The sequence below is a fragment of the Ictalurus furcatus genome, chromosome 15 (assembly GCF_023375685.1).
Source record: "Ictalurus furcatus strain D&B chromosome 15, Billie_1.0, whole genome shotgun sequence".
NCBI classification, from domain to species: domain Eukaryota; kingdom Metazoa; phylum Chordata; class Actinopteri; order Siluriformes; family Ictaluridae; genus Ictalurus; species Ictalurus furcatus.
Window position 1 is genome coordinate 15,811,656 of NC_071269.1, and position 27,780 is coordinate 15,839,435.

General features: G+C 40.4%; 1 protein-coding gene across 4 annotated transcripts; it reads left to right on the forward strand.

Annotated features, from left to right (window-relative positions):
- Nucleotides 1–336: 336 nt before the first annotated feature.
- usp19 (ubiquitin specific peptidase 19) lies at nt 337–27,689 on the forward strand. 4 transcript variants are annotated; one of them, XM_053642649.1, is made up of 26 exons: nt 337–847; nt 2,140–2,453; nt 12,145–12,273; nt 12,422–12,558; nt 12,658–13,170; nt 13,314–13,668; nt 13,932–14,088; nt 14,708–14,779; nt 14,883–14,998; nt 16,272–16,489; nt 17,305–17,497; nt 17,693–17,826; nt 17,960–18,118; nt 18,444–18,554; nt 18,856–18,966; nt 19,061–19,162; nt 19,303–19,443; nt 19,540–19,658; nt 19,758–19,901; nt 20,008–20,342; nt 20,440–20,550; nt 20,642–20,858; nt 20,993–21,145; nt 21,270–21,436; nt 21,910–22,085; nt 23,711–26,169. In XM_053642649.1, the coding sequence occupies exons 2-26, from the start codon at nt 2,294–2,296 to the stop codon at nt 23,990–23,992; spliced, it is 4,512 nt and encodes a 1,503-aa protein (XP_053498624.1). In that variant the 5' UTR covers nt 337–847; nt 2,140–2,293; the 3' UTR covers nt 23,993–26,169. The 4 variants fall into 4 exon arrangements, with proteins under 4 accessions (XP_053498624.1, XP_053498623.1, XP_053498626.1 ...); XM_053642648.1 differs by having other exon boundaries at nt 338–847; nt 16,266–16,489; XM_053642651.1 differs by lacking the exon at nt 23,711–26,169 and adding an exon at nt 26,362–27,689 and having other exon boundaries at nt 340–847.
- The last annotated feature ends 91 nt before the right edge of the window (nt 27,690–27,780 follow it).

Here is a 27,780-nt window from a genome sequence, read left to right on the forward strand (position 1 = left end):
AAATCAATATAATTCCTATTATTTATTAAAACCATTACAAATTCTGAGATTTTGGCCACGATTTGGTGGATCGAGACCGATTTTGAGAATCCTAAAAGATTCCGATAATCCTAGGCCAAAATCTGTAGTCTCTGATCGCTAGTTTGACGTGTTCCCCGTCAGCCGATTAATGCAATAAATGTAATGGCCGTTGCGATCAAATTTTTCTTCCGATTAAATTCTGGCAGTGTCAGAAAATTTGAGGCACAGTCCTGTACTGTGGCTTCTCCTACGCTGTACCAGTCTTCTTGTGTGCGTCCGTTTTCCGCGTCTAGACCGTCGTACAGTCTGACATTAATGACCACTGAGATCCTACAGTGTGACATGGCTTACAGCGGGGATCAAGTCCATACAGTCTGACAAGCAACAGTCGCAAAGAACTATTTTAAAGAATCGTACAGTGTGAACACGGCTTTAGTTGAGGGGAGAAAAAAGATTGCGAAGGTTTTCAACTCAATTGCAATGCACCTCACAGGCAGCAAATTAGAACCCGCTTCCTTATCCTCCCTCTTAGGTGGTGAATATACACTACTGACCTCTGCTGGTGGATTAAATCAACGCTCTCTGTACCCGGAAGTCGCGTCGGTTAGTAAGGCAGATAGCTCGTGTGATTTCTCGAACCCGTCTCCGGTTTGTTTTGTGTCCCAACCTGCGAACTGTTAGCCGGGATCTGCTGATCGGATTGAGGAAAGATTTTTGTTCTAAAATTTTTTTTTTTTTTTTTTTTTTTAAATCTCCGCTGTCAGTCGCCGAGCAGCATGGGCCCTGGCTAGAACCTTCTGGAAAGACCGGAGCTTTTAGTTTCGAGGTAACGTCAACGGCCCGCTTGCTTTATTATTGTACCGAGCCCGGGGTTTATGTGACATCGCGTCGCCGGCGGGTTTAACTGACACTGAAATTACTCTTGACATTAGCCACAATCATGAAGCGTATCTTTAATCAATCATTAGCAATTCCGCTGTTTCACCTCTGGAACAGAGAAATCTTTAGTATGCTACTCCACCCGGCTTTGCGACTAGCTAACTACCTAACTAGCTAACCAACCAACCGGTGTTTACGTCTTCGTGGCTAATGTTCTAATGTTCTGTGCGCCAAGGTTCTCCGTGCAGCCTGCTGAAGCTCTCACTACCCGGTTCTGCTGTCGGAGCCGCTTTAGCTTCCTTTCTGTCAGGCTTTTTTCCCCCTCCCCATAATAACAGGAATTCGCCTAGTTAATATCATATAAATACCATGTCATGTATTGTGGTGTAAAATAAAAATCAGCAGCTAACATTATTCAGTTATGGAAACCAACAAAAAAAGTTTTACAAAGCAACTAAAAAAACAACAACCTGGGTCGAAACCAGGCTAACTCGCTAACCAGCTAACTCCCAAAACTGGTCTGGTACTGTAATTAACATTTTACTAGACAGCTGACAGACTGAAACTTAATGGACAGTTAAAGTATTTTCCGCGCCGGCTGGTTAGCTATATTCCCCGCAACGCCTTTTCTTTCACCTAGCCGGTTAGCTAACGCAACAATGACGGCGAGCTAATCCGGTTTCTCTCCTCATGTTATCGGACACCGGCATCGATGATTTATAACATTCAGCTAGAAGAGCAGCCCTCTCTTCTCCTCAGTCAGGTCTCTTCTCCGAAGACATTTGTTTTTACAGCAATTTACTAGTCCTTCTTTTTGTGGCAGAAAATACGTGGAGTTTATATTTATTTAATTGACCTGCGTGCGCTTTTGACATCTTGTTTACATTTAATGTTTACAAGTAAATAGGTACGTAACCTTCTGTTATCAGCCAAGCTAGCATGATAGCGTGGCCTTGTGTCGAGCTGAACCCTTTCACACGAGCTTGTCGAGCTGTAGATATCGGACAAGGTGTTGAGTTGTCCAATCAAAATCTAAAGGAAAAAAATAATAATCGGAAAGCAGGAGTCGTCAGCTGGAGTTAGCCGAGGTTCGGTGCTCTGTGTTTCTCACGGTGTTAGCATGACACTGCAGCTAACGCAAAGACACCGCGTTAGACACAGGGTTTAATAGGGGTTTTGCAGTCTTATTTAGAATTTTATTAACACACACACACCACTGCTGTCCTGCTCTGTGTTCAGCACAACCCGATTCTGTTCTGGGAGTTGCAACGCCGCCAAAATAGCCGGCCCGAGCAGGAAGCGGCGCAGCTCGGACTCAGACCCCAGTGAAAGCGGCTCGGGCGGCGGCAGCGAGGTGAGGGACAGCCGCCCCGTCAGCGGCAAGTGGCTGAAGATGGCCAGCAGCAGCTCTGCATCGGGCGACGCGAGCCGCAGGAGAGCGCAGAGAGGAGCTGAGGAGAGCAGCAGCAAGAAGAAGCAAAAAGATCGGGCTAACCAAGAGAGCAGAGAGGCCAAGCGTGCTGCAACTGCGGCTAACCAAGAGACGAAGAAAGGTGAGCCATCAGAGCCATGATGCAGCTCATGGGCAAGTTCAAGGGCATGTTTAATTACTGGCCGCTTTTATTTTGGGACTTAGAACAGCATGCCTGTATTTGGGATTAGCAATACCACTGATTTTCTTTTGGACCCTATAGGGTGATATATCGATATATGAATATCATGATTAAATGGTTACACGATACACTTTTCAGAGATATCATTGGTATTGTGATTTCGTCATTTTTCCATTTTTAGTCATTACAAGTGAAACGGTGCTGAAATGGATGTCGTCGATTTTATGTAATTTTTTTGAAAACGTAGTCTTTGTAGGCATTAAAGGAAAGTGTTGTCAAACTTAGTTTAACAGTTTTTTTTGTTTGTTTGTTTGTTTATTTTGCTACTGTTTTGCGGGGCTAAATTATGTGTATCGTAGAAACGTCCACAAGTACCGCAATATGATGATTTTGTCATGTCGACCAGCCCTATAGCCTACGTTTACATGCACATCGGTGTTCCGATATTAAAGCGCACCTATTATGATTTTGAAACGTGTCTAATTTTGTTTTAAAGGTCTCATACCATAGATTTACATGCATCCAAGATCAAAAACACTTTAATGTGCTCATAATTTAAACTGCAGCATTACCTTTTTTTCCCCCACCCAGTGTCACAAACGACTCGTTAAATGATCCATTCTAAAGGATTCATTCTAAACTCCTCCTTTCAGAGAGCATAAGCTGCTCTGATTGGTCAGATGTCCCAGTCTGTTGTGATTGGTCTAGCGCTGTCAGAGAGCGGCCAGTGAAGACCAGAGGCGGGGCTTTTTGTTACAAACCTATGTAGGTTTGTACAGGAAGTAAGTCTGGAATTAATAACGACTCGTTTCAGCTGTTCAGAATCGGTTCCTTCTTTTGGGAATCAATAACTCTGCTTGCCGTGCGCTTTGATTTTTTGAAAATTTGCAGACGTTTTTACATTCACAAACCGCTCTATAGCACACTACATGAAAGGTAATACTTGAAAGACCATAATAGGTGCACTTTAATCTGAGTTTGGCAATATTTGAATTAGTATCGAGTCATGTAAACACCGCAAAACCGATTGTCCGAGACAGATTAAGACGCTGTTATGATTTCGCAAATTTTGATTCAACACTCCTTTTAATAATGCAGTAAACAGGAGAATAACATTTATGGTAATAAACTTTTTGTATCTGATTACATTCATTATCAAGTCTGTATGGATGTTTCAGTCATGATGCGCTGCGTGTGCAGTAAAATGGTCCTCTGAGAAATCATCTCATTTTACAGATGTGAATCTGATTTCAAAAGTAATTTTGTTTGGCATCAAACTAACTTGGGACGATACATATGCTGTTATGTAAAAAAAAAAATAATAATAATTTCATAAAATCGATATCTCTATGAAGTTATTTCCAGACAGTGGTTTTTTAGGTGGGTAATGTTAGAAAAAGAGTAAAGGCATTATACTGATGGATAATGTGTGCATTTCATGTTCGTTTTGACAACCGGTGCTTCCTTGCTCCTGAGCGTCATGCAAATATGAAGCGTCACAAACTCTTCTTCTTGCTGTATGTTCATGTTGATAATGCTTCAGCGATGAGGCTTTGCTGTGAAATCATTTAAAACTTAACACAATTAAAAATTAATGCACTGACTGAACTTGTGCACATATGAATGGAGCTTGTCTGCAGACTGCTCAGTTTATGATACATACAAACAGTTTATTTGAAATCTGTAACCGGAATTAATTTATATGGTTTTGGGAAAATCTTTTCACATACACAAAGCAAAATCAACTTGTTAATTTTGTGGTGTGTGTGTGTGTGTATAGGAGGAAATATACTGCAGTATCGGCATCTGCGTTGGTGTGTATGTTAAATATTGGGTCGGATTTGGCATACACTAGATGGCCAAAAGTTTGTGGACACCAGACCGTTACCCTCATATGCTTTTTGAGCATCCCATTCCAGATTTAGTTCTCCCTTTGCTGTAATAATGTCCTCCACTCTTCTGGGAAGCTTTCCAATAGATTTTGGAGTGCGGTTTTGTTCCCGTTCATCCCATAGGTGATCAGTGGGGCGGAGGTCAGGGCACTGTGCAGGTAACTCAAACTCTTGGATACCAACCATGGCACACTATGTCTTCTTGGACCTTGCTTTGTGCACAGGGACGTTGTTATGCTGGAACATGTTTGGGCTTCCTAGTTTCAATGAAGGGAAGTTGTAATGCTACAGCATACAAAGACATCCTGTACAGTTATGTGCTTCTAATTTTGTAGCAACGGTTTGTAGAAGAAACACAGAGGTCTGGTGGTCAGGTGTCCACATACTTTTGGTCATATAATGTATTTTCCAGTCTGAATCACTGGTGTATTCTTCATGTGTGGTGTTGACTGATTGATGTAAAAGAAATCTTGCCCTGAGCATAACACAGAACCTGTCTTAAAGCTCGTCTCCATCGTTTCTTTGTTTTGCATAAACAGGTGACAGAAGCTTGGAGATGGCTTTGCTAAATGAATGTCAGTATCTGTCTCTCCAAGCTTTGGTCTTTATATCATCTCTAAAATGATCAGAAAAATTTCCTCCCTCTCTTCACAGTGACTTTTATGTGCCGATTTTTTCCCCCCCTTTAGCAGGTTTGTGGTATGACAGACTTTGACACTGATCATATTCCACCTACTTATTGTCTGTTGACAGGAAATGACTCCAAGTTATACTCTCCACCCCTTTCTACTATAGCACAGCTGTACCACGCACACATTCCCTGCTTTTCATTGTGAATGTGAGGTTGCGACTTCATTTGTTCCCTGCTGTGTTTGTGTGTGAGGGAGCAATGAGAAAGCAGAAGGAGAAGTAACTCCTAATCCTGCAACAGTCAGTATAATAAAGAAATAAAGACATTGCAAGCAAAAAAAAAAAAAGAAGGAAGACTTTTATGTAAGGACTGTTCCTTAAAATATATTATCAGGATTGGTTGCGTAGAAATGTTCGATCCACCTATTCATCTGTGTGAGTGGGTTAATAGGTGTCAGTTGTATGGTACGTTTTTAGATGTGTCCCTGATATCAGTTGAACAAAGTAGATTATGTTATTTCTCTGGTTGCTCTCAGAAATAACATCTGCTTCTCCATCTGTCTTTTTACCCAATGAAATCCTAATACCCCATGAATTTACTCTCCAAGTACCATAATATCAGTGCTTGTCTTATAATCACCCAATTTTGAAATCCGTCATGCATCCCTGGAAAAGAACCAATTAAAATAAGTTTTAAAATTTTCAAGTTATTTTGAATAATAATCTACTTTGAAGAAAGAACTACACCGATCAACCATAAAATTAAAATCACTGACAGTTGAATTGAATGACCTTGGTTATCTTGTTACAGTGACACCTGTCAAGGGGTCGGGTATATTATGAAGCAAGTGAACAGTCAGTTCTCTAAGTTGATTTGTTGAAAGCAGGAAAAATGGGCAAGTGTAAGGATCTGAGCTACTTCGACAAGGGCCAAATTGTGATTGCTAGGCAACTGGGTCAGAGCGTCTCCAAAACCTTTGGTCTTGTAGGGTGTTCCTGGTATGCAGTGGTTGGTACCTAACAAAAGTTGTCAAAGGAAAGATGACTGGCGAGGCGGCGACAGGGTCATGGGCGCCCAAGGCTCACTGCTGTGTATAGGGAGCGAAGGCTAGCCTGTTTGGTTCCATCCCACAGAAAATGTACTGTAGCACAAATTGAGGAAAAAGTTAATGCTGGCTGTGATGGAAAGGTGTCGGAGCATACAGTGCAACGTAGCTTGCTGCATATGGGGCTGCGAAGCCGCAGACCGGTCAGAGTGCCCATGCTGACCCCAGTCCACCGCCGAAAGCACCTTCAATGAGCACATGAGCATCAGAACTGGACCATGGCGCAATGGAAACAGATGGCCTGGTCTGATGAATCATGTTGTCTTTTACATCATGTGGAAGGCAAGGAGTGTGTGCATCACTTACCTGGGGAAGAGATGGCACCTGGATGCACTATGGGAAGAAGGCAAGCCAGTGGAGGCGGTGTGATGCTTTGGGAAATGTTCTGCTGGGAAACATTGGGTCCTGGCCTTCACGTGGATGTTACTTTGACACATACCAACTACTTAAATGTTGTTGCAGACCAAGTACACCCCTTCGTGGTGACAGTATTTCTTAATGACAGTGGGCTCTTTCAGCAGGATAATGTGCCCTGCCACACTGCAAAAATTGTTCATGAATGGTTTGAGGAACATGACAAATTGTAATTTGAAATAATTCAAGGTGTTGAATTGGCTTCCAAATTCCCCAGATCTCAATCTGATCGAGTGGGATGTGCTGAACAAATAAGCCTGATCCATGGAGGCCGCAACTCGCAACTTACAGGACTTAAAGGACCTGCTGCTAACATCTTGATGCCAGGTTCCACTGCATGCCAGCAGAGGTGTTGTGGAGTCCATGCCTCAATGGATCAGAGCTGTTTTGGTGCAAAAGAGGGACCTGCACAATATTAAGCAGGTGGTTTTAATGTTATGGCTGATTGGTGTAACTTTTTTCTTTATGATCGTTGCATGTATGTGACACCTTCTGCCACCATGCCTTGATCATTCAGAGAAAGATAGGGAGGTTATGTATAATGTGCCGAGTACCATTTTGACAACTTTTAGTTTTTGCTGATTTAGTGCGCATGGTGACTTGGCAGTGTCAGAAATTTTATTAACAATCCGAGTGTGTCTGCTGCTACGATACTCATCTACAAGCCACCAGCAGTGTACAGAAAAATTACCTTTGGCACACTTTGAAGAATGTTTCTGTGTGTGAATTTCAGATTGCACTGGCTGAAGACATAAGCAGAATGTGGTCACTTTCTTTGATCACAAGTCTACCATTAGTGGATCTTCATTGTATAATCTGGTATGCAGAACACATGTTATAAGACAGTCTGCTGTCAGAATATTGAGATAATCTCATGGTGTTATAATAATCAGTAAGCAAGCAATAATCTTAAAAGTATTCTGAAATCACACTGTGTAAAACAAGCTTTAGAATCAATGTGGGAAGGTGTTTGCATCCAATTGCAATAAAGACCATAAACGCTATGAGGAAGTAGTTAAAAAAAAAAAGATTCCGACATTCTCTTCTGTGTCATTTACTGTATGATTAGCAATGGTTTGTTTAATTACAAGGCAGGGCAGCACTGTGTGTGTGTTTGTGTGTGTGTGTGTGTGTGTGAGAGACCTCTACTATTCAAATGTAACGTTTGTGTGTGTGCGTAAGAAGACAAAGGACTGAAAGCGAAACTGTTGTCTGAAGGTAAAGACAAAGGGCAGTGTTATATGGGTTCTCTCTTCTACATATCACTTTGGGACTATTACCTGTTCACACTTAAGGGTTTATAAATGAGCAAAAAATTTGAGGTGTGTTTCTTAATTAATAAGTTGGGGGAAACTTTGCCACGTCGATACAGCATGGACTGTGATTCAGTGTGTTGCTTTGTCTTCAAAACTCAGCAGCTGTATTGTTCCTCAGTAAGTGCTGACATAATGCAAACCAAAGCATGTTACAATTTCACTGTAGTATTGCTCATCTTATTCCAACTTCTCTAGAATGATTGCGAGAACGCTCTTACTGATGGATTTTCCCAGCCTGGTGTCGTCATCTGTAGAAGCCTTCACCCATCCACTTTTGATATGTTTTTCATTTCATAAAGAACATTAAATGGTTGACACGTTCACCCTCCAAGGAACTTGACTGTTTAGTCTAAATGTTACAGTATTTGCTCTTTATTCAATCCGTACAGGATTTCGTTGAGGCTTTTTGTGAATGTTGCGGCCAAATTTGCTAGATTTTGCTGCTGCTTTTTTCAGAATTTGCTAACTTGTTTTGCACGGTCTTTCATAGTGATGTTTGTTGGTAAATGAGACCTTTTTAGCTGTGCACATGTTCGACACATGTCAGTCGAAGAGTGCTATGGCTGAATATGCGTTTTAATGACGTCACATGATGTGTCTTGGCCCGTATCTGCGGGAAATCTGCAGTAATTTTGAAAAATTGCAAGCTCCTGCAAATATTAGTAATATGAGTTTTAGAGGGACTGTTTATTTGCTTTTTGGACTTATTTGCAAAATGACACTTTTTTCCACACAATTTTAGACTCTCAAACCTGTGATTCTCTCATCAGCATGTCCATTTTCCTGTTTTGAGCTTCACGAGACATTAGACCTGTGTCCTGTTCAGGAGATACAGTGTGTTGTTTGTTTGTGTGGTAGTGCATGTCTGTGTCTGTGCTCTCTTGCCTGCTGAATGCTGAAGTGTTGTTGTAATCCAGCTCTGTGAGAGACTGCCTCAGTTAAGCAGGTCTTTGTGAAGGTCATGAGAGCAGCTCTACCCTGCACCAATTCTCAGTCCAGCACACACAAGCACCTCTTCAGCATGCTGGGCTCACACTCTACCCTTTAGCACTACGCTGCGGCTCGAGTGCTTTGTCCAGCTACAGATATTCTCTAAACAAACGATCTCTTACTGGTTTACATTTGTCATTCAGTAAGGAAATCCGTAATATAGAGATAGTTATGTGAAAAAATAAGTACGCCCCATAGAAAGGTTGTTTTTTTTTTGTTTTTTTTTTTTTTGGACATGCAAACATTTGATCCTCTTTGAAACAGTGCCTATTAATAAAGGTGATACGCTCTATAAAATGACATAAGAAATTGTCATTTTGTAGTAATTTTCACAATTTAAATGAACAAAAAACACGAGTCACATGGAAAAAGTAAGTACACCCCTACAGTTATCACACCTTCAAATCCATAACCTTAAAATCTGGTGTTGAAGATTGGGTTCCAGTGATTAGAACCTGCTTAGGGAGTACAGGTGGAACCTGTCTTATTTATACCCCTCTCATATCTAGTGTCTGGTGTTCCCTTTGCTTTTTAGGTGTGTGGTGTCATCATGACAAAATTTAAAGAGATCCGTGCGGCCTTCGGAAAAAAAAGCTTGTTGATGCATATGAGTCTGGCAAGCGATTGGGGAAAAAACCTCCAAATTATTTGAAATACATCATTCCACTGTAAGGAAAATAATAAAGTAAAATATAAAACAAAATAAAGAACCCCAAAATTTCATCAGTGGATCTGCTAGTAAGCCTTGCAACTGTTCGTGTCAAAGTGCATGCTTGTACAATCAGAAAGAAATTATACAAATTTGACCTGCATGGGAGGCGTGCCAGGAAAAAGCCTTTGCAAGACTACAGTTTGCCAATGAGCATATAGGCAAAGAGCAGGCCTTTTGAAATAATGTTCTCTGGACAGACGACTCAAAAATAGGGTTGTTTGTCCACAGTAACAGCAGATATATCTGGCGCAGACCAAAGACAGCTTTTCAGGAGAAGCATCTCATACCAACTGTGAAGTACGGTGGTGAAAATGTTTGGAAAATGGAAAATGTTTTGGGGTTGCTTTGCTGCCTCAGGGACTGGACAGCTTGCATTCGTTGATTCAACTATGAATTCTGCATCATGTCTAAGAGTGCTTGAAGATAATTGTGAGGCCATCTGTCTCAAATTTGAAGTTGAACTGAAAGTGAACCTTTCAACAGGATAATGATCCTAAGCACACTAGCAAATCTACCAAGGAATGGCTCAAAAACAAGAAATGGAGGGTCATGGAATGGCCTAGTCAAAGCCCAGATTTGAATCCATTGAAATTTTGTGGGGGGGATTCGAAATGGGCCGTACATGCAAGAAAACTTTCAAACTGAAAGAATATTGCATGGGAGAGTGGTTAAAAATTCCAACCAGCCTGGTGGACAATTATGCAAAATGCCTACAAGAAGTTATTTCTGCTAAAGGAGGCAATACTAGCTTCTGAGACCAAGGGTATACTTACTTCTTCCACAGAAAAATATCACATCTATTAATATTTCTGTTGAATAAATATTTGAAAAAGCTCATTTTCCTTGTAGTTTTGTTCAAGTAAATCTACTTCATTAATAGGCACTGTTTCAAAGATGATCAAAAGTTTGCTTGTCCAAATACATCAAAATGGCCAACGATTTCCATGGGGTGTACTTATTTTTTCACATGACTGTATGTAAATCTGTTATTGGATACAGCAATACTTAATTATACCCACTTGGTAAATTAGCCGTCACTCAGATATGTTCCCTCTGCTTTGGCAAAATTCTCCATGCTCCACCTGCTATCAGGTACAGTACATCATTTATGCTGAATGAGTTTTGAGAACGAGTCTAGTGTTCTCATGTAAAGTGTTGGAATTGGTCCTGCTGCTTGGATTATATCACATTTCATATCTCCAGTTCTGGATTGATCCGTATTTAAGCATGACTTAATTCCTTTCTCTGTTTGCAGATTTCACTAAACCACTCCACTAAACAGCCATGACCGACTGTAGCTTAGCAACTGTAACCATGTAATCTCAGACATGAGGTGTAGGGTATGAATTAAACATTGTGGAAGACTGCATTAACAGTTTAAGCTTGTCAAAAATTACGCAACGAGTGTTAAATATTGATTGGGATCTTAAAATGAGCATAATCATACATTTACCTACCCTGCAGTGCTCCTTCATGACCATGTCCTCTATATGGACTGCTTATTGATTAGGCTGTGTACCTCAGTCTTAAGTAACCTAGGTCATGTGAACGTGGAAAAACAAGCAATAAATGTGCAAATCTAAGGTCAGTTCTCAAAGCTCAGGCAAAAGTATCTATAATGGAGAGCATATGGATGGCTGACTTGAAAACACAGGGGAAGTGATGGCAAGTGTGTTCATTAAAAATATCACAGGGTGCTGTGAATGACAAGGTTTTCTTTTTTCATCCTCTATCTAATGTGACTGTGTAAGAAGCTAACTATGTTTCCAAACGGTGATTTTTTTTTCCCAAGTCGGGGAACTGTTGTTCATAGTTAACAACAGTAATATAATATTTTGTCAGATTACCAGTCTTTGGGTTTGTTACATGGAGGATTTGTTAACTTAACTTTGTTAACCCATTCAAATACTGAGGAAAAAGAAGTCCATTGCCTGAACTTGTCTTAACATGAAGCTTTCTTTAAAAAACAAACCAAAAAAAATGAAACGGTTTACAAATAATGTATTGGTATTTGGTGAGAGCACTTCAGTTCTGCAAGCAGTGAGGCACACGTTCTTCTTTTTTCACCTCACTTACCTGGATCTCCACTTTGCTGGCAAGTCATGTTAAAGTAAAAGTAGAAGAGCCATCGCCGATAGTAAAACGAAAGTAATTTGTAGTCTTGATTTTAGCCATATTCTTTTAGTTTACTTATATAATTAACAAAACAGGATTTACAAGGTTTTTTTTTTATTGCTACCTTTTAAATACAAATTTACTAACTTTGTTGTTGTTATTATCATCATTATATTACTGCTGCGTATGTAACACTGACATCAAAAGTAGAATTTACTTGTTATACTGACTTCACGACTTGAAAAGAAGTGGAAATAAACCAATTAAAGTTATTTTCCACACGGTTTGCCGAATAAGATTATTCAATTACTGCTACAGGCATAGTGTGAAAGCTTGTTGGATTGTTTTACATCAGCTGGTTTCTTGGAGTGTGAAAGTTACTTTCACTGCCAGCTTCCAGGTGCTGACAAGACTGCATTAATGTGCATGTCTGATTTGTGTGTGTGTGTTGCACAGATATATTTCTAGACTGGAAGCAGAATGCAGATGAGGTGATAGTCAGGCTGCGATGTGGAGAGGGTGCACTGAAGGTGGAGAATGTCGACTCTGCCTTTTCAGATACAGCCTGCCAAGTCCGCTTCCCAGGTAAACTAAACATGCAAAGTTATGTGCCGTCATATTTCACTGAATTTAAAACTCGGGCATACATGCTCATTCCCATTCTTGTAATATATTTCGTTTACGCGTTGATATATTGTGTCGCGGTTTGAATTCATTTGTGCTGTGATCTCAGATGGCCGTGAGTGGAGCTGTCACCTACACGCTGAGATAGAGAGCTCCTGCAGTAAATTGCTGTACAAGGAGAAAGGCAGCATTTTGCAGCTCGTCATGCACAAGAAGATCCCCTTCAACAACTGGCCCACTCTTATGGTATGAAGAGTTACTCTGGCTGTTCTGAATGGATGTACCTTCAAGGAAAGTTTTTTTTCACTGGTGCATATTCAACCTGTTTTCATTGTTTTGCTTTAGAACAACAAAGAGAACGACCCAGTAAACATCTTGAGGGAGAATGGATGCAGTCACAAGTCCTCAACAGAGCTGTCTGGGAAGTCCATGTCGGGCTCTGAAACACTCAAAACGTCCAGCAGAGCAGAAGCACAGGCGCCACCGACAGATCAGAAAGGCAGTAAACCTGACCGTGGTGTAAAAAGAGGGCTGAAGAACAAACAGGCGGAGAACTCTGAGAATGCAGGCGTCAGAGTATCCGAGACCAAGCCAGGCTGTAAAGGAGACCAGACTCCTGAGCCCACTGCCAAGAGAATTGTCCGTCCTTCCAAAAGCACAAAGGAGCCCACTGTAGCATCAAGTCCTGCACGAGAGCATCAGCCCAAACCAGTAGTCAACAGCACACCCATAACAAGCCATGGATCTGCCTCCGTGTCCTCTGTTCCCCAAGAAGGCAAATCAGAACCCCAGGTTAAAGCATGCCAGGGGTCACAAAAAGAGAAAGAGATTGAAAAAAAGACAGACAGATGCACTCAGGTGAGGTGTAATATCAGATCATCTGGGATCTACGTGGCAAAGATGTTTTCATGCTTTTCATCTATTGACCAGCTCCATGCAAATAAATATATCATTATTATAGAACATTGCTGTTATACCGGTCACTTGTCTTTGTCTTTTAGGCTGAAGCAGGTAAAAATAAGGATCAGGTAACTGTTTGTGAGCCAAGGCCTGAGCCCCATGAGCCTTCTGCTCCCAGAGTAATACCTCCAACCCCTGGAGAAACCTGTATACCTGGGGAGACCAGCAGAGAAGGAACTGCTCCAGAAGACAGAGAGAAAAACAAAGAGCAAGGGGGGACTGATGGTGCTGTGCAGGACCGAAGACAGACAGATGCTCCAGCCCACCATCTGGGATCTGGGGAGACCATTCCAACAATTGACTCCAAGAGGCAAGAGTTTAAAAATACAGAGGAGGAGAAGAGGGACAGATCTAAAGAGGAGCCATGTGAGAAGATTCTTGAGAAGAAGGACAGAGGTCAGTCCAGCACTCCGACTAAATTGGAGCCCAAGTAGACAAAGGCCATGAAGCATGCAAAGCTTGAGTTGCAGTGTCATTAGATTTTTATATTTTGTCCTGTTTTATCTTAAGTACTATGTGTGTAATACCTAAAGGTTATGGCCCTGGAGCATCATGGGGATTATTGTTTGAAAACTGGTTAAATGAAGACGCCAGAACGGCTGAAACCTGCAAAAACATGGTTTAAATAATTTATTTTATTTTATTTGTTTGTTTTTTAGGCCCAGAGCCAATGGTGAACCTGTCTTTTGTGAAGAATGACTGGTATGAGAAAGGGACGGACCTGATGGTTGTCAATGTCTACTTGAAGGAAATCTGTAGGGAGATTTCCAGGGTGCTCTTCAGGGAACAAGACTTCACCCTTATCTTCCAGACCAGGTGAGTGGATGTTCAAGGATAATTTTCATGTTGGGTAGAGCAATAATCAGGAATATCAGAGAAGCATTATGAAATTACTCTAGTGTTTTTGTTTTTGTTTTGTTTCTGGATTCTGTCACTGGACATTGAGGTGTGCAGGGGTAATAAAAACAATTTCAATAAACTCAACTTAGTATAGTAGCAATTTTCTAATGTGAATGTGGTGAAAACATCAAGTAAACTTTATACATGATGTGGTATGAATAATTAGCATACTAGCAAAGTACTGAAAAATTTTAAATATATTACTGATTTAATGAATATATTTTAAACCAAGACAGTGTAATTCTATCTTTATTTAATCTTTTAAAGAAATGATTTGCAGTATCCGTTATTTATATATTTTCTTAATGTCTTCAAGCCCTGTGCTGGGTGACAGAAATAGGCCCACTAGTTTGCCCTGACTCGTTGAAATGTGTTCTCACTCAGACGATTTCCTGAAATTACAAACTAATAAAAAGGGCTACTAATAAAAATGCAACTAACCTTCAGCATAACATTTTATTAAAAATTTAGTTATTTTTTCTACCTGAATAGAAATCCACCCCCATTTCAGTTACTATCATATTCCCCCTTTCAGTGATGCTAATTTTTTACGTCGACATCCGGACTGTGGACCAAACACTGTCTTCAAGTGGCAAATCAAACTCAGGTAAGAGCTTCTTGGCTGGTGGTTATTGTTAGTACCTCAAGCATTGGTATCTAGTTTGTCCTGCATGTGTTTAATTAGGATTTTATATTGGCTAATATTTCAGGAACATGATTCAGCCGGAACAGTGCAGTTTTTCCTTCACGCCATCACGCATAGACATCACCCTGAGGAAGAGGCACAGTCAGCGATGGGGAGGTCTGGAAGCCCAAGTTCCACAAGGTCTGCTGCCTGGCTTCTACTTACTACTACCAGATCATTACACACATCTCTATTCAATTTATTTGTTGACCATTCTCATGTTGAAAAACTACATTGATGGAATTTTCATAACCTCGCTGTAGCTCCTGGGTCTTGAGTAGTTTGCCAACCCAGAATTTCCCGGACAAGGACTGTAACTATGAGGAATCCTCCATACCATGCGCATTCGAGAACTTCCTCATTTCTGTTTGTTTTATTGCACTTAATTAACTAACTAGCTCATCAGGCTTTGGGTTTAAATTACATATGCTACTACACTTTAACCTGGTTAATCAGGTTTCTAGGCAACCGAAACATCATCTGGACTAGCTGATAAATTTGCTTTCCCCACACTTTTATAGTTTCTAATTGTGCACCTCTAATGTGGACCAACAAGGTATATGTATCTAATAAAATGCACCAGAAAGTGCATTTAAAAACTTTAGGTTACACCTGTAGGACATTTTAGTAACAGCCGTGATTGCTTGGCCCAGCTAGTTCCCTTAGTAATAGCATGTACATGAGAGTAGGCAGCTGAGTATATTGTTTGGTATGCCTTGGCTGGGACTTTGACCTACTTTGTGGTGAATGAGAGCTCTGCTGTCAGTATTGTTTTTTTTTTCTGTAGCACACCATAGTGTGGTAACTAACTGGCAAAGGATTAAGGCATGTCCCAACCATCCCAGCAAGTTGCAGATTTTACAGGACAGTCCTACATTCCCTTCTGTAGAAATTCTCTCAGGGAGTAGGTAGAAGTTTTGTCATGCCACATTTCGACAAACTCCACTATAGTGGGTGGGAAAGACTGTGACCATATCAATGTAGGTGACTGCTGTAGTTTTTAGACAAAACAGATGAGTTGGTTAATTTGAATAAGCTTGGGTTCTGTTGTAGGTGGAGCAGCAGACAAGTGTTTACATGTGGACATGAGGACGCCATTCAGTGAAGGAGTGTGTAAGCAGAGAATGATCTAGTACAGACCTGCTGCCTAACATGTCCTTGTGCCTCTGCCAATCTCCCAGTCCAGACAGCATTATACTTCTTACTAATGGCAGTAGTCTGGCATTTAATGATGCCCCGTTTTAACTTCCGTTTGTAGCTAAGACAGACTTTTATGCTACTGAAATGCAAATCTGGACAATCATTATTGAATATAATGTTGAAAAGCTAGGGGTTTTCCCCTGTGAAACTGTTATTTAATTTTGACCTTTTGTTTTCTAACCACAAGCTCTATTCTCCTCTGTTTAAGGTGCAGTGGGGGGCGCGAAGGTTGCTGTGCCCTCCGGGCCTTCCTCCCTCGACAAGAATCAGCCAGGGAGCAGTCAGCATGCTCTGCCTGCCAAGGAGGAGCCGCGGGCTGGGGAGGAGAAGCCTAAGTCCTCTCGGGCTCCAGAGGACGGTACTTTAGATGCCGTGGTTCCACGCTCTGTCTCTGATCATGTACCTATCAAGCAAGAGCCAGCCATTACCACGGTAAGACAGAAACTGTGGAATGTTGTTTTTTTTAATTTGATCTAATTTGATTTATCATTCCTCAAAGTCCTTGTGTTAGGACATGTGATGAAAGTGGGCTTTTCCTACTGCACACAGTACCAGAACCTTTGGTATCAAAATACTAGAGGTGAGCTTTTTCTGTTGACCATCAGCCTTGATCGAAAGGATCCAGTTGTATGTAGCTGTTAAGAATTAGAGGTCAACCGATAGGGGATTTTACCGATACCGATAACTAAGTTGGGCAGTACCTGCCGATAACCGATTAATCAACTCGTAGTTTTTAAAATTGATACTAAATGAAAAAACATCAAAGTAAAATATTGCTGAACTTTATTACAAAAATAAATAGTGCTGATTGTACCATTAAAAACGTACTGTACTTTTTTAAAATGAAATAAATACATATATTATATAAATATATATTAACTGTTAATAAATATTAAAGTATGTTATAGATATATATCCAAACTGAACCAAAAAGTAACACTCCAAAGAACAAATACAAAGAGAGACATCCAAAATGAATTAAAAAAAAAAAAAAAGTTGAAAAAAGTTCAAGCTCTTCTTACATTTTGGTCTTAAGGTGTCCAAGTGTTGTGCACTTGAAAGATGATGCCGTCTTTTACTGCTGTGACTCTGACCGCAGCCGTTTCAAGTTGGTGGAAAATAAACTAGAAATCTTAGTTCTTGTTTAGGCCAGTTTTTATTTCTGAATGCGCAGTGGGGAAATGCCCTTGGGTCCTCTTGGATGCATCTTCTGCACTTAACCGATCTGGATTGTCTCTCGTCCCCAGCCGAAGCCCACCTGCATGGTGCAGCCGATGACCCACGCTCCACCTGCAGGCAGTGAGCGACCCGAGGAAGAGGAGGAGAAGAAGGTGTGTCTCCCTGGCTTCACAGGACTGGTCAACCTGGGAAACACATGCTTTATGAACAGCGTGATCCAGTCTCTCTCCAACACACGGGAACTAAGAGACTATTTCCATGGTAAGGGGTTATCAGTGCCAAATGATCAAAGCAATATCAGCATTCAAAACTAATCATAACGATAATCACTGCCCTCTGGTGGAGGTACTCTTTGAGAAAATCTGTTGTCTTTTTATTTATTTATTTATTTGCGCTGGCATAGTTTTTGTTTGTTTTGTTAATACATGTTAACTTTTCTATTTCCCCTGATTTTAGACCGGGCATTTGAGACAGAGATCAACTGTAATAACCCCCTAGGCACAGGTGGCAGGTTGGCCATTGGGTTTGCGGTGCTGCTGCGCACTTTGTGGAAAGGCACTCACCATGCTTTTCAACCCTCCAAATTAAAGGTACCAGAATATTTACTTTTTGACTGCTGCTGTACTTTATAGTCTCTCCCTAGTTCGCCATAGGTCCTGCTGCTTCTTTGAACAGCCCATGTCAACCAGCTGAACAAATGTTCTCCTCTTTCTCCCCCTGTAGGCAATAGTGGCCAGTAAGGCCAGTCAGTTTACAGGTTATGCTCAACATGATGCCCAAGAATTCATGGCCTTCCTTTTGGATGGTCTGCACGAGGACCTGAACCGTATCCAAAACAAACCGTACACAGAAACCGTGGATTCAGATGGCCGCCAGGATGAGGTGCTGCTCCTGCTCTCTAGTTCCAGTATAGCACAGTTCTTGTTACACACAACAAACATGCCTCAGAATGAGTCAAACTTGCAGCTGTAGAGCGCTAGTAATTTGCATTCGTAGTGAACAATATTCATAATAAAAACAGCGACTTCTTGTAGCTATATTGCTTATATACTTCAGAGATAATACTTTTAGATTTTAGTCTTTTGTTCTGAATTTATTTAAATTTGTAATATGAATATATGTTATGTGATTATTGTTTTTATGTTAAAGTGGGGAAAACTTTGCTGTAGTTTAAATGCGTATTGTATGGGCAATTGTGATTTGACAGGTTGTAGCGGAGGAAGCATGGCAAAGGCACAAGATGAGAAATGATTCTTTCATTGTTGATCTGTTCCAAGGCCAGTATAAATCAAAGCTTGTGTGCCCAATGTGTGCAAAGGTAAATAATTGTGTCGCTCTTTCTCATGTATGTATGTATGTCTGTGTGTATGTATGTTTTTATATACACACACAAATACACACCAAAAATATGATAAATTGTTTAAAAGCTGGGTCACAGTGACCCTCTGTGGTTGTTGTCATGTTATTAGCATAAGGGGCTTGGGTTTTATGACTGGTGTGAAATAGAAAAACTTAGAGAAATCAAAGTTGTGGTATTAAATGTGATGGTATGTCACTGTGTTATTTATTTACGTATTGTCATAAGGAAATCTAATCAGTTCTTACCCTCTTCCTTCTAGGTTTCCATTACCTTTGATCCCTTCCTATACCTGCCTGTTCCTCTACCTCAGAAACAAAAGGTGCTCACTGTCTTCTATTTTGCTAAAGAGCCCCACAAGAAACCGGTCAAGGTAAAACTCAGCAAGTACTTTTTGCTCATTACGTTTCATTTCATTTTACTTTATTTATTGTGCTAATTAGCTTTCTGGATGTCTTTTTATGTAGTTTTTGGTGAGTGTTAGTAAAGAGAACTCAAGCACAGCAGAAGTGTTGGAGTCTATTTCCCGGAGTGTGAGAGTCAAACCAGAGAACCTAAGATTGGCAGAGGTATGTAATTTTTGACCTTAAGATTTTTATTATCTTTACTATTTAAATCTTTGACAAATGTCAGCTCATCCTAAATAGATCTAAATCTTGATAAGGTTCAAAGGTTTAGCTATTGGTTTAAAATGTCCTTTCCTGGCCAGGTGGTGAAAAATCGTTTCCATCGGATATTCTTGCCTTCTCACTCCCTGGATACTGTTTCATCTGTCGACATGCTCTTTTGCTTCGAGGTCTTGTCCAAAGAGCTGACTAAGGAGAAAGTGGTGCTGCTTAGGGTCCATCAGGTCTCACAACTTTGCTGCAAACATTCGAAGCTGAATTTTTTTCACATTAAGTGTTTGTTTTTATGTTCACTTACCTATTTTCATGTACATCTGCAGAGGCTTCAGGTTCCCAGTATTCCTGTAGCCAAGTGTGCTGCCTGCCAGAAACCTCCTCTGTCAGATGAAGAGAAACTGAGGCGCTGTACACGCTGCTATCGTGTGGGCTACTGCAACCAGTGAGTCATGCATTCAGTTTCTGGTTGTGATTGTGGATGTGGCGTTACTCTTAGTTGTCACCGTTCTAAGATATGATAACACATTTTGCTGTGATATAGGGCTTGCCAGAAGAACCACTGGCCCAACCATAAATCTCTATGCCGGCCCAACTTTGAGAATGTGGGACAGCCATTTTTGATCAGTGTGCCTGAGTCAAGGCTGACCTACACCCGCCTCACTCAGCTCCTTGAGGGGTATTCCAGGTATGCTGAACGAAGCCTGCTGCAGATAACCTTTGTTTGGATGTAGCCGTGTCGCATCCAGTTTGCTCTGGCTATCCCTCTTAGACTGTGCTCTTTTCCCATGCAGGTATTCGGTGAATGTTTTCCGTCCTCCGTTCCAGTCAGGTCGGACATCGCCTGAGGCGAGTGTGTCTCGTGCTGATCACCCTCTACCAACCGGTTCAGTTGTTGAGGGACCTGTGGCAGATGAGGAAGAACTTCATGTAACTGAAGCAGGGGATGCTCAGGAACAGGACAATGTGTCTCCTGAAATGGCAACAACACAGGTTTCCGCTCACTCAGCAGAAGACCTGAACACTCTGTCCACTCGCACCACAGACTCTGGCTTCTCTGAACTGTCTAGCTCCCAGGATCTTTTTGGAGAGAAAGAAACATCATGTGAAAAGGCTGTGAAACCAGAAGGTAACTTCGTAATAGGATCAATTCTAAGGTGTTTCATGGGTTTAATTTTTGGATATTGCTGGAGTAACATTTGTTTTTGTGTGTGCACACACTTCAGCTGCCATCACAGGGTACCAACAACCCTTAGACTGTAGCTACAGGAGTGGCTCTCAGTTCTATATCTCGCTACAAGATGCCGACAACAAGGAACTAAAACTTGAAGACAAAGGTTAAACCTCTGTTGTTGCTCGCACCTTCATTTTTATTCAAAGTCTGTCCTTTTTTTCAGAGGAAGCTTAAATCCACATGTTGATACATAGGTGATGGAGTACTGGAGGTGTCTGAAGACTGCGCCTTGGAGCTGGTGTGGAAGAATAATGAGCGGCTAAAAGAGTATGTGCTGGTGCGTTCCAAAGAGCTGGAGTTTGATGAGGACCCAGGCTCTGCCAGCGAGACCGCCAGGGCAGGACACTTTACGCTTGAGCAGTGCCTCAACCTCTTCACCAAGCCTGAGGTGCTAGCACCTGAAGAAGCATGGTAAGAAATGGAGAAAAAAAACCTGTGAAATAGTGGCTTTCACCCTCTTTAGAGTGCAATATAAAAGGAAAGGGTGCATTTTGAATTAACCTCAGTAGTTAACTTCATGCTTTCTATGCAATACTGTTTCTTAGGTACTGTCCAAAATGTCAGCAACACAGGGAGGCCTCCAAGCAGCTTCTGCTTTGGCGTCTGCCGAATGTGCTCATCATCCAGCTCAAACGATTTTCCTTCCGGAGCTTCATCTGGAGAGACAAAATCAATGATATGGTCGACTTCCCTGTGAGGTAGGAATACCTTCTAGCTATAGCCTTTTGTTATATGTAGTATATCCTAAGTGTATTATTTTTCTGCCTGTTTATTGTGCAATAATTATGAAATGTATTAAGTACCAACTGCCTTTGTCCTCAGGAACTTGGACTTGAGTAAGTTCTGTATTGGCCAGAAGGAAGATGTCCAGCAGCCCCCTATTTATGACCTATATGCTGTTATAAACCACTATGGAGGAATGATCGGAGGTCACTACACAGCCTATGCTCGTCTACCCAATGACAAAAACAGTCAGCGCAGTGATGTTGGTAGGTGTAGCTTTTTATTTTTTCCTTTTCTTTCTCATAAACTCCTTGTAATGAGAAATAGTGCACTTATGTGTTCGGTGCATGTATTTGAATTTTATTCTATAATATAATAATTCATATATATATTCTGTAATATCTGCATCACATATGGAACCCGTGCTCTTACTATCTGCTAGGTCTTAAGCAGGGCTTGTAATTAAATCTTGGTGAGAAAATCATTTTAAGACTGAATCTGAAATTCTGTGTCGTCTTTGGATATTATTACATTTTTGTCAGTTTTTATTAAGCAATATCAGACCAAGTAGCCAACAACAAAAAAAAACTTGGTAAAGCAGACCTGAGCTTGCCTAAAATAAATGTTAAATATTCTTCTCATCTTTGCAGAAAAGTCTAGACGTTTTATCAAATACATGAGTGAGTCTTGGCCAATAGAAGTTCACTCTGCGTTAACTGGTTTTGTGTCTCTTGCTCAGGCTGGCGTCTGTTTGATGACAGCACCGTGACTACAGTAGAAGAGAGCCAGGTGGTGACGCGCTATGCCTACGTGCTGTTCTACCGGCGTAGGAACTCTCCTGTTGAGCGACCGCCTCGTCTGCTCGACCCGCTGGGAGCCGAGTCTCCTGCTGCAGCTGGAGCTGCTGCCAGTCAGGTGAGCTGATTACACTCTCTTCTGTGTAACGGTTTCACTTTTCACCAACTGAGCCGCTTCAACTCCCACGAGCTCTGTGATCATGCAAAAAAAAAAATGCTGTTGGTTTTGCCAAAGCTACACTTGATGACTTTGAAGAGATTTATTTGAAAAGTTTACTCGTCTGGATGATTAATGGCTATTTTAGTTGTTTAAGTTCGTTCTGCACCCTACACAGGGAAATGTGAATTCATGTTATTATATGTTGGAGATTGTGTTAAATTCACCTTGAGGAAGTGTACGTGTTGCACATGTTATTTATTCATACCGTTGCTAACATCTCAAATGCTAACATCTGTCTTTGGCAGTTTTCTTAAAAAAACAAAAAGAAAAAAAGATTAGGTTTATTTTATTTCATGTTTAGCTACAAAATGCTAATCTAATGGAAGCACAACAACAAAGTTTTCGTCTCTTAACCAAATTTCAGACTGTGTAAATTGTGTCGTCAGTAGTAGTAGTCAATTGTGTAAAAGTAGAAGTTTGACACGCATTCTAATACGAAGTCAGTCAAATTGCTATATATACATGGCCTTGTGAATGTGGTGTGGAAATAAATGAGGGCATGATGAAGCAAAAAAATATTGTTAGTATGCCTGTGCATGCGTTCTGAAATAATTAACATTGTGCAATTGTGTGCCAGAGTAAAGAAATGTAAGCATTTCTAGTTATGATATGGTTTTGATTCTGTCTCTGTGGCAAATAATGCTACATTTTTCTTTTCTTTTTTTCTTCTTTTTTTTTAAACTTGGTGTCTGCACTAAATGATACTCAGGCCAAATAAATATCCGGGTATTAGCTTTGATGAATGTAAGGTTATGCTGATGTTTTCTTACAGGTGAGTGAAAGGACAACCTTGTCGTTAGTTAGTTAGTCTTTAGCCCCCCCCCCAAAAAAAAAAAGCCCCAAATCAAAGATGACTGAATGCCAACTTTTATGTTCTGTACGCTACTCCGAGAAGTCACAGCTGAACCACACATTGGATATTTAGGCGTTATCCAAAGTTTGCCATCTGCTTAGCTAGGGAATTGTCCCCAGCATACCAAAGAACACAATTCAATTTGCTGTACTGTTGAAGTCTACAATATTTAGGGTAGATTATCCATTGAAGGTAGGATGAGACTTGCACATAAACTGTTTTTGGAAAGTGCAAATGTTTCTAGTTTCCATGTGGGAACATTTATACCCAAGATTTGCACTAAAAAAAAATCCCTCCAAAAAAAAGGGTTTTATGAGAGCTACTTTATTACCTTGTTTTTTTTTGTTATTTGTTTTCAAAGCTGTCCTTGTGTTAGTAGACAACTATCCAGCGACAGTTACCATAGCCTTGCCATTGCACTAAATGTACATAATTACTTTTGTTTGTTTATTATAATGCTTTTAAAGTCAGTAATGTTTGTAGAAATGTTTGGTGGTATGACTTAAAAGATATAGTTATAATATTTTGTTTATGCTCAGTTCAGGTGATGCTGGTAGTATCATTTCATAGTGGGAATATTGGTGAGCAGAGGTACTGTTTTGGCTATAATTGGGTGCTTTTGAGGCCCGGCCCTGTCGCAGAAGCTGACACAGGTTTCCGCCAATCGCAGGCGTCTCTGATATGGCAGGAACTGGAGGAAGAAGCAGAAGGGCAACAAGGCGCATCCTCCTGGGGCCTCTTTCGGCCCAGACTCCAACCGAGAAGGCCCAGGACAAGGCTGGAGGAAGAGGATGACCGCCATGGAGGGCTCACATGGCGCAGACAGGAACGAGTTTCTGATCATTCAGATGATGATCGTACCAAATATTTCCTCTTGGGCACTATGGCCGCAGTGTTTGCATTGCTGCTCAACATTATCTGTCCCCTGATATACAAGTCTCATTGGGGATAAGCTGAAAAGTGTCACACATTTAGAGTGTATATATGTACAGTGTGTGTTGTTTATTTCTATATAAATACACACACATGCACGCACACACACATGTAACGTGTATCTAGAATATACACAAAAGGGAGTTACTGTAGCTGGATGGTTTATTTATTGTGTAGATGAGGCTCTGGGCCTCTCTGTGACTTCTATATAAAAATGGGATGAATTTTTTTTTTTTTTTTTTTTTAAATAATGTCTGTTTATCTATTTCTTTGATTTTGAAATACAGGAATGTATCATAAAATGAATTCCTAATTTTTATTTTACAGTACAGTAATTTTTACTATTTAAGAAGCAAACCTTAAGAAACCTGATTACAGGGCAAACTCAGGGCATCCTGTAACTCTGTTTTATACCATTAGCAATGTTTACCCTCTTATTTCATATTAATGTCACATCGATCATGTAACAGCCTTCAGATTTAGGTTGGGGGGAAAAAGTCTTAAACTTGTTAACACACCGACTTTGCATTTGAGTTTAATATACTCTCATGGAAATATAAAGCTCCGTATAGCCATTTGCTCACAACTCAAGTCAGTCCATAATGGCGATTCTTATACTGCGTAAATATATATGTGTAAATATGTATTTTCTGCGGCGAGTTTCTTACTAATAGGTGCTGCCATCCGTCCAGCATGAAGACAGCTTTTTTTGTTATAATGTCAAGTCACGTGGCTTAACCTCTCCAAATGGTCTGAAAAAATACGCTGTTGATTTTGCTTTGTTTTGATTTGATTTTCCTCTCTCTCCCTAAATTTATTTATTTATTTCTTTTTTTAACTTCGTGTTAGGTGGTGGTAATATCACTGTCTTTTCTTACCCTTTTCATTCCCATGCTGGCTTTTGTTTAGAGGTGTGTGCAGGACTTTGACCAGGTTAGAGCAGTTTTAAAGCTAAATGAAAGAAAGCAGCAAATGCATCACACAGTGTCACAATACGTCTCACATGAGCTCATGTTAATGAATGTGGTCTTTCTTTCTCCTGTGGGCTTCATATCTGACTTCCCATTTCTGACCACAACAAAGTTCACAAATAAAAATAAAAATGTTTTGAAAAACCTTTTGTTGATTCCTGTGGGATCTCAGTCCTGATGAACACCTCTAGGTTCGTAAATGTTATTAGACATCCAGCAATGTGTTTTCTTGAGGCTTCATGAGGCATTTTGTGGGCCTTCACTTTGTAAGGGAATGTAGTATTAGCTGGAGTGGTCATGGTCTCAGGGATGTAAATCTATAATAGCCATTTATACTGCAGTGTGTATAATTGGCTTCAGTAACCGATTTTAATACCACTGAACTAAATATAAAATTGTGGGCGGCTGTGGCTCAGGTGGTGGAGCGGGTTGTCCGCTAATCGTAGGGTGGGCAGGTGGATTCCCGGCCCACGTGACTCCACATGCCGGAGTGTCCTTGGGCAAGACACTGAACCCCAAGTTGCTCCCGATGGCAAGCTAGCGCCTTCCATGGTCGCTCTGCTACCATTCGCATGCGGCGTGTGTGAATGAGACACAGTGTAAAGAAGTTTGTAGAAGCACTAAGATAAAAAAATTTAAACAATTTACCATTTAAACAATTTATTCCATATTTGTGATTTGTATATGCTGTTGCACCTTTGCATATACTGTACACCCACCCTGAAACTGGAAGAACAGCCATTTTCTGTATGATGTTGGGGGGGTGTGTGTGTGTGTATGTGTGTGTGTATATATATATATGTATATATATGTGTGTGTGTGTGTGTGTGTGTATATATATATATATATAGTAACTTTTAAATGGTTCTTGTTTTCCACATCATTCTCATGAGAATCTTCAGAAGAGTCTTGGAGAGGTGTAAAATGTGACTTTACATATAGACTTTACATTTCCATATATCTGTTGTGTATATTTTTGCAACGAGGCAACATTTGGTTTAGATTAATTCTATCATGTAATTATCAGTTGGCTTGTGCATACGGTGTAAAATACTTCTACATGTTTTAGAACATGTTTTATAATATGTTTATTAAGTTATTTATGATCGTATTCTATTGTCACAGCAATAATCATAACAGAATCTACAGCAGTGTACTATGTGCTGTAGTAGAGTTACCTGTACTTCTGTTTTGTAAATAAAATGACAGTTTTCCATTGCACAAATGTGTTATTGCACAATTTCTTTTTAACCCCTCTAACTGTCAAACAAATGACATTTCTTGCAGCAAGAATGTAAATGTTTTCTCTTCTTACGCTTCACTTTAGTTACGGAGTGTGCAGCGTTTTCTCAGTTGGCGTTCATGTGCTCCAGAAGGGGTGTGAAATCTCCCATTATAACCATGGTTTATTTTACAGGCTTCTAGCCAGGCACTCTTTGGGACAGACCTGGACCCTGAAGGACCCCCTCAGTTGGGTGCAGAAGTGACGTCCGACCTCTTTGCCCGGTCTGCAGAATGCTCCGGCTCGTCCTACACCAGCATGGAAGAGGTGGACTAAACTCAACCCTAAAGCTGTGGCAATGACCACCAAACAGCAGCCCTCGCCTCAGGGAGAATTCTTCCTTGAAAGAGACTTCAGTGCTCATCACCTGATCAAGCACAGGAAAAGGTGCTTCTGTTGCACATGTGCAATGTTTTTAAATATTAGAAATTAGCTAAATGCGCATGTCTCCCTACACACTTGAAAATGCTCAGCGTTTGGATTTAGATGTTTCATAAGAAGAGATGTGCACACAGACGTTCACTAATGACAGGAGTGCAGAGGTATAATTATGCAGGCGGGGGGAACACGGCCACGTCGTCTTCATACGTTCGTGTTCATCCTCTTTGAAGGTGTTAAGACGGTTTATCGTGGATTTAAAACAAAAAAAGTGGAACAGTTGTTACCCCCCTGCAGTTTGGTCCCCACGTATTAATTGTTAACACAGTGGACAGATAGTCTAGTATTCACTCTCACATTTACACCCAAAGTGGACTGGCTTGTTGGAGTGCTTTTCTTTGTATCTTTCTGGAGTGTCACTTGTTTATTATTTGTAATATTTTGAGTTATGGACTTTTTTTCTTCTCCTCTGTCTCCTTTTTACATGCAACACCCTGTGGAAATGTCTGCATTAATTGCAAAAACCTAACTTACAGATGTGCATGTTGATAAACTGTCATGTAAAAATGTTTGTCATTTACACTTTTTTCTTTGTTTTTTGAGTGGATTGTCTTGTTTATACACCCTTCTTGTTTATATTCGATTGCATATTAAGCAGAAGCTAAGGGTTTGATCATAAGAATGCTGCTGTGAATAAAAGATATTAAATGGTTAATATAAATAAAAAAAAAAACTTTGAGTGAGTTAACTAAAAGACTATATGATAGTTATATATGTCTGCTTATAACTACAGTTTCAAACTTTGAACAGTAGATCTGAGAGCGAACCGGTGTTCAGGGTAGTCCAGGGTAAAAATAAATAAATAATGATCAGTTTAGTCCAAGAACAGGACTAACCTGTTTCTCTAAAGTCTGTCATTTTGACTTCTTGCCGTTTACAATGTCTAGCTTCAGTCTGCCAGATGATTATTCGGTTATTTCGATTTTATGATTAGTCATGTTCATCTTGAAACCTCTCACCGTCTGCATCTTCTTAGAAAAATAATTACTGTCAGGTTAATAATGATGTATAGATAAACTACTCTCTTTTATTTTCTAGATATTTAATGAGTTTTGTAATGGAAAAGATTTAAGGATAGGTCTGTTATACGGCTGTCAGGTTTTTGTTTTGTTGTTG